The sequence below is a fragment of the Salmo salar genome, chromosome ssa27 (genome assembly GCF_905237065.1).
Source record: "Salmo salar chromosome ssa27, Ssal_v3.1, whole genome shotgun sequence".
Classification (NCBI taxonomy): Eukaryota; Metazoa; Chordata; class Actinopteri; order Salmoniformes; family Salmonidae; genus Salmo; species Salmo salar.
Genome location: NC_059468.1, coordinates 43,269,185 through 43,290,255, shown reverse-complemented (window position 1 = coordinate 43,290,255; position 21,071 = coordinate 43,269,185). Strand labels below are relative to the sequence as shown.

The 21,071-nt window shown below is 46.0% G+C and overlaps 1 protein-coding gene across 3 annotated transcripts in view; it reads right to left on the bottom strand.

Moving 5' to 3' along the window:
• LOC106589143 (protein CBFA2T1) overlaps nt 1–20,750 on the bottom strand; it is a 173,420-nt gene extending 152,670 nt beyond the window's left edge. For all 3 annotated transcript variants that reach the window (XM_045709648.1, XM_045709646.1, XM_045709647.1), the window contains exon 1: nt 19,928–20,750. Coding sequence is in view for 2 of the 3 variants with exons in the window: in XM_045709646.1 (XP_045565602.1) it covers nt 19,928–19,955 (28 nt within the window). In the remaining variant the exon portion in view is untranslated. The remainder of the gene's footprint in view (nt 1–19,927) is intronic.
• Nucleotides 20,751–21,071: the final 321 nt, after the last annotated feature.

The window sequence follows — 21,071 nt, the reverse complement described above, 5'->3', positions numbered from 1 at the left end:
GAAGACTCATATCTTCAGTAGGTCCTATGATTGAGTGTAGTCTGGCCCAGGGGTGTGAAGGTGAACTGGAGTGACGAACCACCCTTGCTGTCTCTGCCTGGCCGGTTCCCCTCTCTCCACTGGGATTCTCTGCCTCTAACCCTATTACAGGGGTGTTCTTCCATGCTGTCCCTGGGAGGGGTGCGTCACTTCAGTGGGTTGAGTCACTGACGTGGTCTTCCTGTCTGTGTTGGTGCCCCCCTCGAGTTCGTGCCGTGGGGGAGATCTTCGTGGGCTATACTCGGCCTTGTCTCAGGGTAGTAAGTTGGTGGTTGAAGACATCCCTCTAGTGGTGTGGGGGCTGTGCTTTGGCAAAGTGGCTGGGGTTATATCCTTCCTGTTTGGCCCTGTCCGGGGGTATCATCGGATGGGGCCACAGTGTCTCCTGACCCCTCCTGTCTCAGCCTCCAGTATTTATGCTGCAGTAGTTTATGTGTCGGGGGGCTAGGGTCAGTCTGTTATATCTGGAGTATTTCTCCTGTCTTGTCTGGTGTCCTGTGCGAATTTAAGTATGCTGCCTCTAATTCTCTCTCTTTTCTCTCTTTCTCCTTCTCTCTCTCTCTCCCTTTCTTTCTCTCTCTCTCTCTCTCTTTCTCTCTCTCTATCTCTCGGGGGACCTGAGCCCTAGGACCATGCCTCAGGACTACCTGGCATGATGACTCCTTGCTGACCCCAGTCCACCTGGTCATGCTGCTGCTCCAGTTTCAACTGTTCTGCCCGCGGCTACGGAACCCTGACCTGTTCCCTTGTACCGCACCTGCTGTCTCTAACTCTGAATGATCGGCGATGAAAAGCCAACTGACATTTACTCCTGAGGTGCTGACCTGTTGCTCCCTCGACAACCACTGTGATTATTATTATTTAACCATGCTGGTCATCTATGAACGTTTGAACATATTGGCCATGTTCTGTTATAATTTCCACCCGGCACAGCCAGAAGAGGACTGGCCACCCCTCATAGCCTGAATCCTCTCTAGGTTTCTTCCTAGGTTTTGGCCTTTCTAGGGAGTTTTTCCTAGCCACCGTGCTTCTACATCTGCATTGCTTGCTGTTTTGGGTGTTAGGCTGGGTTTCTATACAGCATTTTGTGACATCGGCTGATGTGAAAAGGGCTTTATAAATAAATCTGATTGAAATTTGATTGAAAAACAAAATTTTAAATAAAATCCTGAAAAATCACATTTACATTAGTATTCAGACCCTTTAATCAGTACTTTGTTGAAGCAACTTTGGCAGCGATTGCAGCCTTGAGTCTTCTTGGGTATGATGCTACAAGCTTGGCACACCTGTATTTGGGGAGTTTCTCCCATTCTTCTCTGCAGATCCTCTCAATTTCTGTCAGGTTGGATGGGGAGCATTGCTGTACAGCTATTTTCAGGTCTCTCCAGAGATGTTCAATCAGGTTCAAGTCCGGGCTCTGGATGGGCCACTCATGGACATTCACAGACTTGTCCCAAAGCCACTCTTGCGTTGTCTTGGCTGTGTGCTTAGGGTCGCTGTCCTGTTGGATGGTGAACCTTCGCCCGAGTCGGAGGTCCTGAGCATTCTGTAGCAGTTTTCATCCAGCATCTCTCTGTACTTTGCTCCGTTCATCTTTGCCTTGATCCTGACTAGTCTCCCAGTCCCTGCCGTTCAAATACATCCACTCAGCATGATGCTGCCACCACCGTGGATGGTGCCAGGTTTTCTCCAGATGTGACATTCAGGCCAAAGAGTTCAATCTTGGTTTCAGACCAGAGAATCCTGCTTCTCATGGTCTGAGAGTCTTTAAGTGCCTTTTGGCAAACTCCAAGCAGGTGCCTTTTACTGAAGTGTTTATTCTGTATGGTCACTCTACCATAAAGCCTGATTTCTGCAGAGACGGTTGTCCTTCTGGAAGGTTCTCTCATCTCCACAGAGGAACTCTGGAGCTCTGTCAGAGTGACCATCAGGTTCTTGGTCACCTCCCTGACCAATGCCCTTCTCCCCCGATTGATCAGTTTGGCCAGGCAGCCAGCTCTAGGAAGAGTTTTGGTGGTTCCAAACTTCTTCCATTTTAAGAATGATGGAGGCCATTGTGTTCTTGGGGACCTTCAATGCTGCAGACATTTTTTGGTACCCTTCCCCAGATCTGTGCCTCGACACAATCCTGTCCTGGAGCTCTACGGACAATTCCTTCAACCTCATAGCTTGGTTTTTGCTCTGACATGCACTGTCAACTGTGGGACCTTATATAGACAGGTGTGTGCCTTTCCAAATCATGTCCATTCAATTGAATTTACCACAGGTGGTAACTGCCAATTTGAACTGTTTGTGTAGATTGATTTTATAATGTCATATGCTTTCCCCCAGCACCACTTTCCATCAATTTGTATAGCAGACCCTCTGGCCAAATTCAGTCAAAAGCTTTTTTTGAAATCAACAAAGCATGAGAATACTTTTGTTTTGTTTTATTTATTTGTCAATTAGGTTGCGCAGGGTGAATACGTGGTCTGTCGTACGATAATTTGGTAAAAAGCCAATTTGACATTTGCTCAGGACATTGTTTTCACTCAGGAAATATCTGCTGTTGGTGATTCTGCAGGGGATTTGTCTTAGATTGCCGCTTACGAATAAGCAATCTTTCTCCTCTACACTTCACCAGCAGTCTCTTTGTCTATGTGTGTGTTTGTGTGTGTGTGTGTGTGTGTGGGTGTGTGTTTGGCCAGGGTAGGCCGTCATTGTAAATACGAATTTGTTCTTAACTGACTTGTCTATTTAAATGAAGGTTAAATAAAAAATAACAAAAAGTGTGTGTGTGTGTGTGTGTGTGTGTGTGTGTGTGTGTGTGTGTGTGTGTGTGTGTGTTGCTGTTTCGCTGGCTTTGTAAGGCTGCTAGCTAGTACATGTGAAAGCTGTCAGGGCGTATGTGGATTCCATCTGGGTCCAACAAAGCTCTGGAGTTTATTTCAAGATACTGCTATGCTGCTATAATTAAGTGACTTTTATTAACAGAATTTAGCTTGGCACAGAACAACGTATAAATTAATGTATATATACTCTCTGTCCATCCCCTCAGCCCTGTCCATCCCCTCAGCCCAGTCCATCCCCTCAGCCCTGTCCATCCCCTCAGCCCTGTCCACTCAGCAGTCCCTCGCACTCAGCCCAGTCCATCTAGGACCCTCAGCCCAGTCAAAGCAGTCCATCCCCTCAGCAGTCCATCCCCTCAGCCCAGTCCATCCCCTCAGCAGTCCATCAGCCCTGACCCTCAGCGTCATCCCCTCAGCCCAGTCCATCCCCTCAGCCCTGTCCATCCCCTCAGCCCTGTCCATACCCTCAGCCCAGTCCATCCCCTCAGCCCATCCCCTCAGCCCAGTCCATCCCCTCAGCCCAGTCCATCCCCTCAGCCCAGTCCATCCCCTCAGTCCATTCCCACAGCCCAGTCCTTCTCCACAGCCCAGTCCATCCCCTCAGCCCAGTCCATCCCCTCAGCCCAGTCCATCCCATCAGCCCAGTCCATGCCCTCAGCCCAGTCCATCCCCTCAGTCCATCCCCTCAGCCCAGTCCATCCCATCAGCCCAGTCCATGCCCTCAGCCCAGTCCATCCCCTCAGTCCATTCCCTCAGCCCAGTCCATGCCCTCAGCCCAGTCCATCCCCTCAGCCCAGTCCATCCCCTCAGCCCAGTCCATCCCCTCAGCCCAGTCCTTCTCCACAGCCCAGTTCATCTCCACAGCCCAGTTCATCTCCACAGCCCAGTCCTTCTCCACAGCCCAGTCCTTCTCCACAGCCCAGTCCTTCTCCACAGCCCAGTCCATCCCATCAGCCCAGTCCATCCCATCAGCCAAGTCCATCCCATCAGCCCATATAATACTCCACGAATCACACATTCCACACAGATGCAGAACCATAGACGTCCATAGTACGTGTCGTCTAGTACATCCCAAATGGCACCCTATTCCCTATATAGAACACTACTGTTGACCAGAGCCCTATTCCCTATATAGTGGTACTACTATAGACCAGAGCCCTATTCCCTATATAGAACACTACTGTTGACCAGAGCCCTATTCCCTATATAGAACACTACTGTTGACCAGAGCCCTATTCCCTATATAGAACACTACTGTTGACCAGAGCCCTATTCCCTATATAGAACACTACTGTTGACCAGAGACCTATTCCCTATATAGTGGTACTACTATAGACCAAAGTCCTATTCCCTATATAGAGCACTACTGTTGACCAGAGCCCTATTCCCTATATAGTGCACTACTGTTGACCAGAGTCCTATGAGCAGGAACATTGGCCGTGGTCCCTTGCTTAGTGTGGGAATTGCCATGACATCAGCAGGTAATCTGCTTCCTGGGGAGCACTTAAAGCACTGCCACAAGGCCAACACAAACGCCTGAACCAGATAGACCACATCCCTCAGAGAAAGAGCCTTCCTCCTCCTCCTCCTCCCCCTCTCTGTCTCTGTGTCTCTGTCTCTGTCTCTCTGTCTCTCTCTCTCTGTATCTCTCTCTCTCTCTATGTCTCTCTCTCTCTCTGTCTCTCTCTCTCTCTGTCTCTCTCTCTCTCTGTCTCTCTCTGTCTCTCTCTCTCTCTGTCTCTCTCTGTCTCTCTCTCTCTCTGTCTCTCTCTCTCTGTCTCTCTCTCTGTCTCTCTCTCTCTCTCTCTCTCTCTCTCTCTCTCTCTGTCTCTCTCTCTCTGTCTCTCTCTCTGTCTCTCTCTCTGTCTCTCTCTCTGTCTCTCTCTCTCTGTCTCTCTCTCTCTGTCTCTCTCTCTCTGTCTCTCTGTCTCTCTCTCTCTCCTTCTCTGTCTCTCTCTCTCCTTCTCTGTCTCCCTCTCTCCCTCTCTCCCTCCATCCCGCCCTCCCTCTCTCTCCTTCTCACCCTCCCTCCCTCTATCCATCCATCCCTCCCTCCATCCCTCCCTCCATCCCTCCATCCCTCCCTCCCTCCCTCCCTCCATCCATCCATCCCTCCCTCCATAACACCTCCACCAGCCTGAATATTTTAAATCTTATCTATAAATGGAAAACAGAGGAGTCTGTGAGATACCAGGTTTACATCTTCACTCCGTTGTGTTGCTATCTGGGCCCTGCATCAGCGAAAAGCACCTATTCAATAAGATTACCTTTTGGCAGAGTGCAGGGAGAAATCAGTGAGGTGCCTTTATATTCATTTACACCCTTCCATCCCCAGCAGCAGCTTATCTGGAGTAAAAATGGGCTCGTCAGGATGGCACGTTGTGTGTGTGTGTGTCTGAGGTGAAGGCAATGTGTATTACAGCGATTACTATATCCGCTACAGACAGATGGAGGGAGAAAAATAAACAGAGAGGGAGCTAGGGGAGAGAGTCAACTCAGTAATACAAAAATAATGGTGTCCCAAAAAAATAGGTCCAGTCGCCAGGAACACAAATACAAATTCCATCTAGACACCGTTGCCCTAGAAAAAAAAAAAAAACGAGACATACCTCGGCCTAAACATCAGCGCCACAGGTAACTTCCACAAAGCTGTGAATGAGCTGAGAGACAAGGCAAGAAGGGCCTTCTATGACATCAAAAGGAACGTAAAATTCGACATACAAATTAGGATCTTTCTAAAAATACTTGAATCAGTTATAGAACTCATTGCCCTTCATGGTTGTGAGGTCTGGGGTCCGCTCACCAACCAAGAATTCACACAATGGGACAAACACCAAATTGAGACTCTGCATGCAGAATTCTGCAAAAATATCCTCCGTGTCCAACGTAGAAAAACAAATAATGCAGAGCAGAATTAGGCCGATACCCGCTAATTATCAAAATCCAGAAAAGAGATGTTAAATTCTACAACCACCTAAAAGGAAGCGATTCCCAAACCTTCCATAACAAAGCCATCACCTACAGAGAGATGAACCTGGAGAAGAGTCCCCTAAGCAAGCTGGTCCTGGGGCTCTGTTCACAAACACAAACAGACCCCACAGAGCCATCACCTACAGAGAGATGAACCTGGAGAAGAGTCCCCTAAGCAAGCTGGTCCAGGGGCTCTGTTCACAAACAGACCCCACAGAGCCCCAGGACAGCAACAGAACTAGACCCAACAAAGTCATAAGAAAACAAAAAGATAATTACTTGACACATTGGAAAGAATTGACCAAAACAACAGAGCAAACTAGAATGCTATTTGGCACTAAACAGAGAGTACACAGTGGCAGAATACCTGACCACTGTGACTCACCCAAACTTAAGGAAAGCTTTGACTATGTACAGACTCAGTGAGAATATCCTTGCTATTGAGAAAGGCCGCCGTAGGCAGACCTGGGTCTCAAGAGAAGACAGGCTATGTGCACACTGCCCACAAAATGAGGTGGAAACTGAGCTGCACTTCCTAACCTCCTGCCAAATGTATGACCATATTAGAGACACATATTTCCCTCAGATTACACAGATCCACAAAGAATTCGAAAACAAACCCAATAGTGATAAACTCCCATATCTACTGGGTGAAATACCACAGTGTGCCATCACAGCAGCAAGATGTGTGACCTGTTGCCACAAGAAAAGGTCAACCAGTGAAGAAACAAACACCATCTAGGTTTCTTCCTAGGTTTTTGGCCTTTCTAGGGAGTTTTTCCTAGGGAGTTTTTCCTAGGGAGTTTTTCCTAGGGAGTTTTTCCTAGGGAGTTTTTCCTAGCCACCGTGCTTCTTTCACATGCATTGCTTGCTGTTTGGGGTTTTAGGCTGGGTTTCTGTACAGCACTTTGAGATATCAGCTGATGTACGAAGGGCTATATAAAAATAAATTTGATTTGATTTGATTTGATTGTAAATTCAACCCATATTTATGTTTATTTATTTTCCCTTTTGTACTATTTGTACATCGTTACAACACTGTATATAGATATAACATGACATTTGAAATGTCTTTATTCTTTTGGAACTTTTTTTTTAACATTATATTAGACTAGGGCTGGGCGATATATCAAATTAATTCTAATGTTTTAGAGCGATGCTCAAAATGCCTGTATAGCAAGAATAATGTTTTTTTTTTTCTTTTTTTCGTGAGCATTCTGTCGTTCTGTGCTGTGTTGACTGTACACACTCCACAGACACCAAGCCCCTCCTCCTTCTGTGCTGTGTTGACTGTACACCTCCCCACTCCACAGACACCAAGCCCCTCCTCCTTCTGTGCTGTGTTGACTGTACACCTCCCACTCCACAGACACCAAGCCCCTCCTCCTTCTGTGCTGTGTTGACTGTACACCTCCCCACTCCACAGACACCAAGCCCCTCCTCCTGCCATTCACAACAACAAAGACGAAAGATAACTTCTTCCTCTCTGACAACAAGCAGTTTCAACTCGATATTCGCATTTGAGGTTTGGTTCAACAGAGTCGTTCATATGGACACAAAGCTTAGAGACATTATCTTACTGTAATAGTTAGAGGTATTACTTTACTGTAATAGTTAGAGGCATTACTTTTACTGTAATAGTTAGAGGTATTACTTTACAGTAATAGTTAGAGACATTATCTTACTGTAATAGTTAGAGGTATTACTTTACTGTAATAGTTAGAGACATTATTTTACTGTAATAGTTAGAGGTATTACTTTACTGTAATAGTTACAGGTATTACTTTACTGTAATAGTTAGAGGTATTATTTGACTGTAATATTTAGAGGTATTACTTTACTGTAATAGAGGAGAACTTAACCTTTCTATTGATACCCTTTTGATGTATCTACTCCCAAAATGTACAACATGCATTGGGGTACGACATACCGCTAGCAGAATGTTAGCCACAACATGCATTGGGGTACGACGTACCGCTAGCAGAATGTTAGCCACAACATGCATTGGGGTACGACGTACAGCTAGCAGAATGTTAGCCACAACATGCATTGGGGTACGACGTACCGCTAGCAGAATGTTAGCCACAGCATGCATTGGGGTACCATGTACAGCTAGCAGAATGTTAGCCACAACATGCATTGGGGTACCACGTCCAGCTAGCAGAATGTTAGCCACAACATGCATTGGGGTACCACGTCCAGCTAGCAGAATGTTAGCCACAACATGCATTGGGGTACGACGTACAGCTAGCAGAATGTTAGCCACAACATGCATTGGGGTACGACGTACCGCTAGCAGAATGTTAGCCACAACATGCATTGGGGTACGACGTACAGCTAGCAGAATGTTAGCCACAACATGCATTGGGGTACGACATACAGCTAGCAGAATGTTAGCCACAACATGCATTGGGGTACCACGTCCAGCTAGCAGAATGTTAGCCACAACATGCATTGGGGTACCATGTACAGCTAGCAGAATGTTAGCCACAACATGCATTGGGGTACGACGTACAGCTAGCAGAATGTTAGCCACAACATGCATTGGGGTACGACGTACAGCTAGCAGAATGTTAGCCACAACATGCATTGGGGTACGACGTACAGCTAGCAGAATGTTAGCCACAACATGCATTGGGGTACGACGTACAGCTAGCAGAATATTAGCCACAGACTATTATACTAGCTGTCTATAATCTATATAAGGAACTGACTTCTCATTCTAATTCTGAGAAATAAGCATCTTATCCAGCTAGGACAGCTGAATTCAATATCTAAACAATGTGAACAGGCTATGTTGGAGACGGACATGAGGGGCTATTCAACAGCCAGGTCACCCGTGATACAAGTCCGAATTTGACGTCCATTTATGTCTGCGGACGTCGGGAGGTGTAAACCAGCCACTAGGGTCAACAGTGAATGTTTTTACCTTCAAGTAGGGTTGTCAGATGGGCCAAAGGTTGGAATCCAGCGATAGAAAGTTGTTTTTGAGATTTTAGTTTTAAGCCTCTCCCAAACCTTAACCCGTACCTTAACCATTCAGAGTTATAATGCCTAACAATAAGATTTGCGGGAATTAATGGCAAAACTTAACCATAAAGTCTTTGAAACATTTGACATTTGAGCAACATGGAAAAACGTCTAATTACGACGTGAGACTGTGAGACGTAATTGCTTTTCAGAACAGTTCAACTATTCTTCCTTGATAGTAAATGGATCCGCGACCAAGAAGTTGGTCACAATCAGCGGCTATGCATTGTTCACGGTTCTGGGTAAATTTATAACAGCAATTTAATTTTCATCGACAGACTTGAACGGCAGATCATTGATTATTGCAACAACAAAAAAAAGCAGGTTAAACTATTTTGGTAAAATAATGAAATTATGGCTATGGAATTCTTATATTTAGCCTAGGTATTATTTTACGAGCACTGAATTTATTAGATTATTCCTCACTCCTTGAAATGTGGTGTATTGAAGTTTAATTGAGCAACAAAGAATATTTAGAGAAAACATTAAAGAAATAGAGATATGGTGAATCTCCCAGGCCATATCGCCCAGCCGTAACCCAGCCCTATATTAGACCCAGTAACCAGCCCTATATTAGACCCAGTAACCAGCCCTATATTAGACCCAGTAACCAGCCCTATATTAGACCCAGTAACACAGCCCTATATTAGACCCAGTAACCCAGCCCTATATTAGACCCAGTAACCCAGCCCTATATTAGACCCAGTAACCAGCCCTATATTAGACCCAGTAACCAGCCCTATATTAGACCCAGTAAACCAGCCCTATATTAGACCCAGTAAACACAGCCCTATATTAGACCCAGTAAACCAGCCCTATATTAGACCCAGTAACCCAGCCCTATATTAGACCCAGTAACCAGCCCTATTTTAGACCCAGTAACCAGCCCTATATTAGACCCAGTAAACCCAGCCCTATATTAGACCCAGTAACCCAGCCCTATATTAGACCCAGTAACCCAGCCATATATTAGACCCAGTAACCAGCCCTATATTAGACACAGTAACCAGCCCTATATTAGACCCAGTAACCAGCCCTATATTAGACCCAGTAACCCAGCCCTATATTAGACCCAGTAACCCAGCCATATATTAGACCCAGTAACCCAGCCCTATTTTAGACCCAGTAAACCAGCCCTATATTAGACCCAGTAAACCCAGCCCTATATTAGACCCAGTAACCCAGCCCTATATTAGACCCAGTAACCCAGCCCTATATTAGACCCAGTAACCAGCCCTATATTAGACCCAGTAACCAGCCCTATATTAGACCCAGTAACCAGCCCTATATTAGACCCAGTAACCAGCCCTATATTAGACCCAGTAACCCAGCCCTATATTAGACCCAGTAACCCAGCCCTATATTAGACCCAGTAACCAGCCCTATATTAGACCCAGTAAACCAGCCCTATATTAGACCCAGTAAACCCAGCCCTATATTAGACCCAGTAACCAGCCCTATATTAGACCCAGTAACCAGCCCTATATTAGACCCAGTAACCAGCCCTATATTAGACCCAGTAACCAGCCCTATATTAGACCCAGTAACCAGCCCTATATTAGACCCAGTAACCCAGCCCTATATTAGACCCAGTAACCCAGCCCTATATTAGACCCAGTAACCAGCCCTATATTAGACCCAGTAACCCAGCCCTATATTAGACCCAGTAAACCCAGCCCTATATTAGACCCAGTAACCAGCCCTATATTAGACCCAGTAACCAGCCCTATATTAGACCCAGTAACCAGCCCTATATTAGACCCAGTAAACCAGCCCTATATTAGACCCAGTAAACCCAGCCCTATATTAGACCCAGTAAACCAGCCCTATATTAGACCCAGTAACCAGCCCTATATTAGACCCAGTAACCAGCCCTATATTAGACCCAGTAACCCAGCCCTATATTAGACCCAGTAACCAGCCCTATATTAGACCCAGTAAACCAGCCCTATATTAGACCCAGTAAACCCAGCCCTATATTAGACCCAGTAACCCAGCCCTATATTAGACCCAGTAAACCCAGCCCTATATTAGACCCAGTAACCAGCCCTATATTAGACCCAGTAACCAGCCCTATATTAGACCCAGTAACCAGCCCTATATTAGACCCAGTAACCAGCCCTATATTAGACCCAGTAAACCAGCCCTATATTAGACCCAGTAAACCCAGCCCTATATTAGACCCAGTAAACCCAGCCCTATATTAGACCCAGTAACCAGCCCTATATTAGACCCAGTAAACCAGCCCTATATTAGACCCAGTAAACCCAGCCCTATATTAGACCCAGTAAACCCAGCCCTATATTAGACCCAGTAACCAGCCCTATATTAGACCCAGTAACCAGCCCTATATTAGACCCAGTAACCAGCCCTATATTAGACCCAGTAACCAGCCCTATATTAGACCCAGTAACCCAGCCCTATATTAGACCCAGTAACCCAGCCCTATATTAGACCCAGTAAACCCAGCCCTATATTAGACCCAGTAAACCCAGCCCTATATTAGACCCAGTAAACCCAGCCCTATATTAGACCCAGTAAACCCAGCCCTATATTAGACCCAGTAAACCCAGCCCTATATTAGACCCAGTAACCCAGCCCTATATTAGACCCAGTAACCAGCACTATATTAGACCCAGTAACCCAGCCCTATATTAGACCCAGTAAACCCAGCCCTATATTAGACCCAGTAACCCAGCCCTATATTAGACCCAGTAAACCAGCCCTATATTAGACCCAGTAAACCAGCCCTATATTAGACCCAGTAACCCAGCCCTATATTAGACCCAGTAACCAGCCCTATATTAGACCCAGTAACCAGCCCTATATTAGACCCAGTAACCAGCCCTATATTAGACCCAGTAACCAGCCCTATATTAAACCCAGTAACCAGCCCTATATTAGACCCAGTAAATTCCAACTCAGTACAACAATAGTACTCTCACCTTCTCCCTCCCTCCTCCTCCTCTCCTCTCCTCTCCTCTTCCTCCTTACCCTTCTCTACTCTCCTCTCCTCCCTCTTCCTCCTCGTCATTTTCGCCCATGCAGTCTCTCATTCACGGGTGATGGAATTCAATAACCAGCGAGTTAAAATCCTCTTCGAGAAACATTTGTATCCATCAATGCCTATATCGATCTAGAGGCCAGGATTCTCCAAGGCGTACGGCCGTCTGGGTTCACCCTATAGAGTGCTACGCCAGTGAAGTCATGTGGAAACACATCAACAATGGCTCTCACAATGAGTTAGAGAGGATTTAGACTCTCAACCACACACACACACACACACACACACACACACACACACAGCAGAGTGAGTGACCACTTAAAGCCCTGCTGGGTGTCATAAAGCCCTGCTGGGTGTCATAAAGACCTGCTGGGTGTCATAAAGACCTGCTGGGTGTCATAAAGACCTGCTGGGTGTCATAAAGCCCTGCTGGGTGTCATAAAGACCTGCTGGGTGCCATAAAGCCCTGCTGGGTGCCATAAAGCCCTGCTGGGTGTCATAAAGACCTGCTGGGTGTCATAAAGCCCTGCTGGGTGTCATAAAGCCCTGCTGGGTGTCATAAAGCCCTGCTGGGTGTCATAAAGCCCTGCTGGGTGTCATAAAGACCTGCTGGGTGTCATAAAGCCCTGCTGGGTGTCATAAAGCCCTGCTGGGTGTCATAAAGACCTGCTGGGTGTCATAAAGACCTGCTGGGTGTCATAAAGCCCTGCTGGGTGTCATAAAGCCCTGCTGGGTGTCATAAAGCCCTGCTGGGTGTCATAAAGACCTGCTGGGTGCCATAAAGCCCTGCTGGGTGTCATAAAGACCTGCTGGGTGTCATAAAGACCTGCTGGGTGTCATCAAGACCTGATGGGTGTCATAAAGCCCTGCTGGGTGTCATCAAGACCTGCTGGGTGCCATAAAGCCCTGCTGGGTGTCATAAAGACCTGCTGGGTGTCATAAAGACCTGCTGGGTGTCATAAAGACCTGCTGGGTGTCATAAAGACCTGCTGGGTGTCATAAAGACCTGCTGGGTGTCATAAAGACCTGCTGGGTGTCATAAAGCCCTGCTGGGTGTCATAAAGACCTGCTGGGTGTCATAAAGCCCTGCTGGGTGCCATAAAGACCTGCTGGGTGTCATAAAGCCCTGCTGGGTGTCATAAAGACCTGCTGGGTGTCATAAAGACCTGCTGGGTGTCATCAAGACCTGCTGGGTGTCATAAAGACCTGCTGGGTGTCATAAAGACCTGCTGGGTGTCATAAAGCCCTGCTGGGTGTCATAAAGCCCTGCTGGGTGCCATAAAGCCCTGCTGGGTGCCATAAAGCCCTGCTGGGTGTCATAAAGACCTGCTGGGTGTCATAAAGCCCTGCTGGGTGTCATAAAGACCTGCTGGGTGTCATAAAGACCTGCTGGGTGTCATCAAGACCTGCTGGGTGTCATAAAGCCCTGCTGGGTGTCATAAAGACCTGCTGGGTGTCATAAAGCCCTGCTGGGTGTCATAAAGACCTGCTGGGTGTCATAAAGCCCTGCTGGGTGCCATTAAGCCCTGCTGGGTGTCATAAAGCCCTGCTGGGTGTCATAAAGACCTGCTGGGTGTCATAAAGCCCTGCTGGGTGTCATAAAGACCTGCTGGGTGCCATAAAGCCCTGCTGGGTGTCATAAAGACCTGCTGGGTGTCATCAAGACCTGCTGGGTGTCATAAAGACCTGTTGGGTGCCATAAAGACCTGCTGGGTGTCATAAAGCCCTGCTGGGTGTCATAAAGACCTGTTGGGTGCCATAAAGACCTGCTGGGTGTCATCAAGACCTGCTGGGTGTCATAAAGACCTGTTGGGTGCCATAAAGCCCTGCTGGGTGTCATAAAGACCTGCTGGGTGCCATAAAGACCTGCTGGGTGTCATAAAGCCCTGCTGGGTGTCATAAAGACCTGCTGGGTGTCATAAAGCCCTGCTGGGTGTCATAAAGACCAAAGGGGAATTTTCAGAACTCCTTAAATCCCTGCTAAATATACTATAAACATACACCATGGTGGGGAAACTCCAAGCTAAGTGACTAAACAATACAAACACATTTTAGGACATTTAAAATTGGAGCAACCACGCACAGCGACACAAAATAAAATACCTCACACACTGACTAAATATGTGCTACTGAGTGAACTGAGAAAAGCTTCAGTGACGAATGTTGCAGTTTCACCATTTAAGGATTCCAGCTTTAAGATACATTCTATTACAAATGTATGGCCAAAGTCGAAGAATGTTTATAATATTGCATATTTTCACGAAAACATTTTGACGTTGAAGATAAAATAAGATCACTAATGGAAATGAATGTCATTCAGGATAAAAGTTGGCATTAGATTCAGGAAACGTATGGCCTATGTAGAATGTAGAGCAACATTTGTAAATGTAATACTGCATATTTCCACCAAAAAAAAATGTTGACACTTGAAGATATAAAATAAGCCAGAGGACAGATAAGAAAAGTGACAGTGAACCTGGCTGGTTTACGTAAGGTGTCAACATTCTGTGCATCCCAAATGGCACCCTATTCCCTATTTAGTGCACTACTTTAGACCAGGACCCTATGGGGAACGGCACCCTATTCCCTATTTAGTGCACTACTTTTCATCAGGGCCCCATATGGCTCTGGTCAGAAGTATTGGCCCATACTGGGAATAGGGGGCCATTTGGAACACATGGTGTGACACCATTAATTCAAGTGGTTAGGACCCTGATAACACACTTGGTTCTGGTCCAAAAACAGAACAGTCTACACTTCATCATGTAAAAGATCCACTGTAATTATTCCACCGCACGGCTCTACTACACTACATCCAAAACACTATTCCCTATATAGAGCACTTCTTTTGACCAGAGCTATAAAGACCATTTGGGACTCTTCCCATACTGCATCCTATTCTAGGCAGAAGGGGAGTAATACTTCTCATAGCATCAAACTACTATTTCACACTTTGTTGAAAGTATCTACAGTGTCGCTGCATTATACTAGATATATAGACAGCTGTCATTATAGATATATAGACAGCTGTCAATATAGATATATAGACAGCCATTATAGATATATAGACAGCTGTCATTATAGATATATAGACAGCTGTCATTATAGATATATAGACAGCCATTATAGATATATAGACAGCTGTCATTATAGATATATAGACAGTCATTATAGATATATAGACAGTCATTATAGATATATAGACAGCTGTTATTATAGATATATAGACAGTCATTATAGATATATAGAAAGTCATTATAGATATGTAGACAGTCATTATAGATATATAGACAGCTGTTATTATAGATATATAGACAGTCATTATAGATATATAGACAGTCATTATAGATATGTAGACAGTCATTATAGATATATAGACAGCTGTTATTATAGATATATAGACAGTCATTATAGATATATAGACAGTCATTATAGATATGTAGACAGTCATTATAGATATATAGACAGCTGTTATTATAGATATATAGACAGTCATTATAGATATATAGGCAGTCATTATAGATATATAGACAGTCATTATAGATATATAGACAGTCATTATAGATATATAGACAGCTGTTATTATAGATATATAGACAGTCATTATAGATATATAGACAGTCATTATAGATATGTAGACAGTCATTATAGATATATAGACAGCTGTTATTATAGATATATAGACAGTCATTATAGATATATAGACAGTCATTATAGATATATAGACAGTCATTATAGATATATAGAAAGTCATTATAGATATATAGACAGTCATTATAGATATATAGACAGCTGTTATTATAGATATATAGACAGTCATTATAGATATATAGACAGTCATTATAGATATATAGACAGTCATTATAGATATATAGACAGCTGTTATTATAGATATATAGACAGTCATTATAGATATATAGACAGTCATTATAGATATATAGACAGTCATTATAGATATATAGACAGTTGTCATTATAGATATATAGACAGTCATTATAGATATATAGACAGCTGCCATTATAGATATATAGACAGTCATTATAGATATATAGACAGTCATTATAGATATATAGACAGTCATTATAGATATATAGACAGCTGTCATTATACATATATAGACAGTCATTATAGATATATAGACAGTCATTATAGATATATAGACAGCTGTCATTATAGATATATAGACAGTCATTATAGATATATAGACAGCTGCCATTATAGATATATAGACATTCATTATAGATATATAGACAGTCATTATAGATATACAGACAGTCATTATAGATATATAGACAGTCATTATAGATATATAGACAGCTGAAATTATAGATATATAGACAGTTGTCAGCGGCAGCCTAGACCCCATCACCCCAGCAGACTAGACCCCATCACCCCATCACCCCATCAGACTAGACTCCATCACCCCATCACCCCAGCAGACTAGACCCCATCCCCCCAGCAGACTAGACCCCATCACCCCATCACCCCAGCAGGCTAGACCCCATCACCCCATCACCCCAGCACCCTAGACCCCATCACCCCAGCAGACTAGACCCCATCACCCCAGCACATTAGACCCCATCACCCCAGCAGGCTAGACCCCATCACCCCAGCAGCCTAGACCCCATCACCCCAGCAGGCTAGACCCCATCACCCCAGCAGACTAGACCCCATCACCCCAGCAGACTAGACCCCATCACCCCAGCAGGCTAGACCCCATCACTCCAGCAGACTAGACCCCATCACCCCATCACCCCAGCAGATTAGACCCCATCACTCCAGCAGACTAGACCCCATCACCCCAGCAGATTAGACCCCATCACCCCCGCAGGCTAGACCCCATCACCCCAGCAGACTAGACCCCATCACCCCAGCAGCCTAGACCCCATCACCCCAGCAGACTAGACCCCATCACCCCATCACCACAGCAGGCTAGACCCCATCACCCCAGCAGGCTAGACCCCATCACCCCAGCAGACTAGACCCCATCACCCCAGCAGACTAGACCCCATCACCCCATCACCCCAGCAGACTAGACCCCATCACCCCATCACCCCAGCACCCTAGACCCCATCACCCCAGCAGACTAGACCCCATCACCCCAGCACACTAGACCCCATCACCCCAGCAGGCTAGACCCCATCACCCCAGCAGCCTAGACCCCATCACCCCAGCAGGCTAGACCCCATCACCCCAGCAGACTAGACCCCATCACCCCAGCAGACTAGACCCCATCACCCCAGCAGGCTAGACCCCATCACTCCAGCAGACTAGACCCCATCACCCCATCACCCCAGCAGATTAGACCCCATCACTCCAGCAGACTAGATCCCATCACCCCAGCAGATTAGACCCCATCACCCCCGCAGGCTAGACCCCATCACCCCAGCAGACTAGACCCCATCACCCCAGCAGCCTAGACCCCATCACCCCAGCAGACTAGACCCCATCACCCCATCACCCCAGCAGGCTAGACCCCATCACCCCAGCAGGCTAGACCCCATCACCCCAGCAGACTAGACCCCATCACCCCAGCAGGCTAGACCCCATCACCCCATCAGACTAGACCCCATCACCCCAGCAGACTAGACCGCAACACCCCATCACCCCAGCAGCCGAGACCCCATCACCCCATCACCCCATCAGACTAGACCCCATCACCCCAGCAGACTAGACCCCAAAATCACAGCAGACTAGACCCCATCACCCCATCACTCCAGCAGACTAGACCCCATCACCCCATCACCCCAGCAGGCTAGACCCCATCACCCCAGCAGGCTAGACCCCATCACTCCAGCAGGCTAGACCCCATCACCCCAGAAGACTAGACCCCATCACCCCATCACCTCAGCAGACTAGACCCCATCACCCCATCACCTCAGCAGACTAGACCCCATCACCCCATCACCTCAGCAGACTAGACCCCATCACCCCATCACCCCAGCAGCCTAGACCCCATCACTCCAGCACACTAGACCCCATCACCCCAGCAGGCTAGACCCCATCAACCCAGCAGGCTAGACCCCATCACCCCAGCAGGCTAGACCCCATCACCCCAGCAGGCTAGACCCCATCGCCCCAGCAGACTAGACTCCATCACCCCATCAGACTAGACCTCATCACACCAGCAGCCTAGACTCCATCACCCCATCAGCCTAGACCCCATCACCCCAGCAGACTAGACTCCATCACCCCAGCAGACTAGACTCCATCACCCAGCAGACTAGACCCCATCACCCCATCACCCCATCAGCCTAGACCCCAGCAGACTAGACTCCATCACCCCAGCAGACTCCATCACCCAGCAGACTAGACCCCATCACCCCATCGCCCCATCAGACTAGACTCCATCACCCCATCACCCCATCAGACTAGACTCCATCACCCCAGCAGACTAGACCACTTCACCCCATCAGACTAGACCCCATCACCCCATCAGACTAGACCCCATCACCCCAGCAGGCTAGACCCCATCGCCCCAGCAGACTAGACCCCATCACCCCAGCAGGCTAGACCCCATCACCCCAGCAGACTAGACCCCATCACCCCAGCAGACTAGACCCCATCACCCCAGCAGACTAGACCCCATCACCCCAGCAGGCTAGACCCCATCGCCCCAGCAGACTAGACTCCATCACCCCATCACCCCATCAGACTAGACCTCATCACACCAGCAGCCTAGACTCCATCACCCCATCAGCCTAGACCCCATCACCCCATCAGACTAGACCCCATCACCCCATCAGACTAGACCCCATCACCCCAGCAGGCTAGACCCCATCGCCCCAGCAGACTAGACCCCATCACCCCAGCAGGCTAGACCCCATCGCCCCAGCAGACTAGACCCCATCACCCCAGCAGGCTAGACCCCATCACCCCATCACCCCATCAGACTAGACTCCATCACCCCAGCAGACTAGACCTCATCACCCCATCACCCCAGCAGACTGGACCCCATCACCCCACCTGTTAATTTAAATGCATTCCAGGTGACTACCTCATGAAGCTGGTTGAGAGAATGCCAAGAGTGTGCAAAACTGTCATCAAGGCAAAGGCTGTCTACTTCGAAGAAATCTTAAATATAAAATATATTTTGATTTGTTTAACACTTGTTTGGTTACTTCATGATTCCATATGTGTAATTTCATTGTTTTTAATGTCTACACTATTATTCTACAATGTAGAAAATAGTCAAAATACAGAAAAACCCTTGAATGAGTGTGTCCATAACTTTTGACTGGTACTGTATTTGAATGAATTAAAATTGTAACTGAACAAAGTGAATTAAAGTAAAACAGTTAAGAAACAAGGTTATCTCCATTAGACAAATATGAAGCACTATTTAGCTATTACTTATCTACATTATATCTATATAGGCTACACTGATATATAGATATATATTCTAGGCTATTTGACTATGGCTGAACGAATAAGACCATTGAACAGTAAATAACATTTCCATTCAAATCATTTTCATGGAAGTATAGACGCTAACATTAGACGACAAAATGCTGCCTGGTGTCAAATAACCAAATAATATGTGTATGAAACCGTTACGCGCGGAAAGGTTTTTGGTTTTGGGATGATATTCTATGATTTTTGTCTCTAGATCTAATAAACATGTCAAATGAAAACTAGAATATTTTTAAACCTGTAGATGAAATCAATGTTAGATGATGATATTTCTGTTTCATAATATATTCCCTTAGCCTATTTCACGCGCCTTTCGTTCCAATAATAGCCTACCCGGTGGCGCATGAATATAAACCGCAATTCCATAGGATAGATCATAGATTATTTTAAAATAATATATTACTCATATTAAAAAATATATATATTTTTACTAAGTATTTTTATAAAGAGACATTGCCTAATTTAGCAAGCACCCTTGTTGCATCCGATACAATTCACCACGGCTATAACGGCACAGGGAAACAGCAAGTCTCTCCAGATGATCCTTTAGTGTTTTCTCTCCACCACCAAATACACACAGCGTTATAAAACACAAGCTAAGAAACAGAGTGAATGAATGAGAAGGAAAAAAAATGGCACTTACACTGAAAAGAGGCAGAAATTCCCACCATGCGTTACGGTGTTGAGGGCAAAAAATGAATAATTTCCAGTCAGTCTCTGACTCCAGTCCACTCGATATGTTAGAATGACGGATGTTTCTCGGTCCCAGTCTATTAGAAAACGGCTCCAGAGTCAAAACGGTCCGTCAGAACTTCAGAACAAAACCAGCAAAAAACCGCAAGGTGCCAAAGAGTCTTCATTCAGTGGACACAAATCTGGATGGAAGGAAACTGAACGGGGGTTCGAGTTGAGCGCAGCTGGAGAAAATACCGAGATGATGCGAAGCTCCCCCCAAAAAAATTAAACTACCGTTTCTGTTTTGCTTTCTGTAATTGAAAACCTTTCTGTCTTTTTTTTTTTATAATTTCGTTTATAGATATAGGGTAGTCTAGATTAGAGATGAATGACCACACATTCGGATTTGCCTTTTCATACCTCTCGCGTGCCTACCGGTTGTGTATCGGTTGCCGTTAGAACGAGGAATAGGATAATGGTGCTTCCTTCGCCTGCAGCTGGGTTCGCTCGGTCGGTCGGTCGGTCGGCGGAGCTCCAGGACCCAGGTGGAGGGAGGCCAGGAGGTGTGGGCGGGTGACAGGCTGAGTCGCAGCTCCTAAAACAGGTTGCAGAGGTCAAGTAGAAGTGTATAACAACGATAGATTAGTGAGGGGTGTTATAGACCCGGGTTATTTTATTGCCCTCTCGTTTAGAAGGACTACTGAGCTCGGCCTCTAGCTGAGGAGTGGCTGTGTTCCGTCTGTCTCTGACTGCTCTTCGCAAGAGTGCGAGTCAAGTAGGTACGCGCACAGATAGTGGTCTGCCCAATGATGTGTAAACCCTGGATTGCTGTTTATATATTGGCCAGTGAGAGGCTTTGACTTGAAGCTACGGTCGGCCATATTGGTCCTCCCCATTAGGAGCAATCCTCCACAGGAATGAATGGAATTCCACAGTATTTCAATAAAATGTTTCAAGGAGAAAATTACATGTATTTCATTTTTTGTTGTTGCTGTAGTCATTTTTTTTTTAGTTTTTATGTTTAACTCATAAAATAATTTAAAAAATAGACATTAAGCTGTCTGTAATAGAATAAATGTGCCAATAGCGAATGTAGACAATTAAAAAATGCA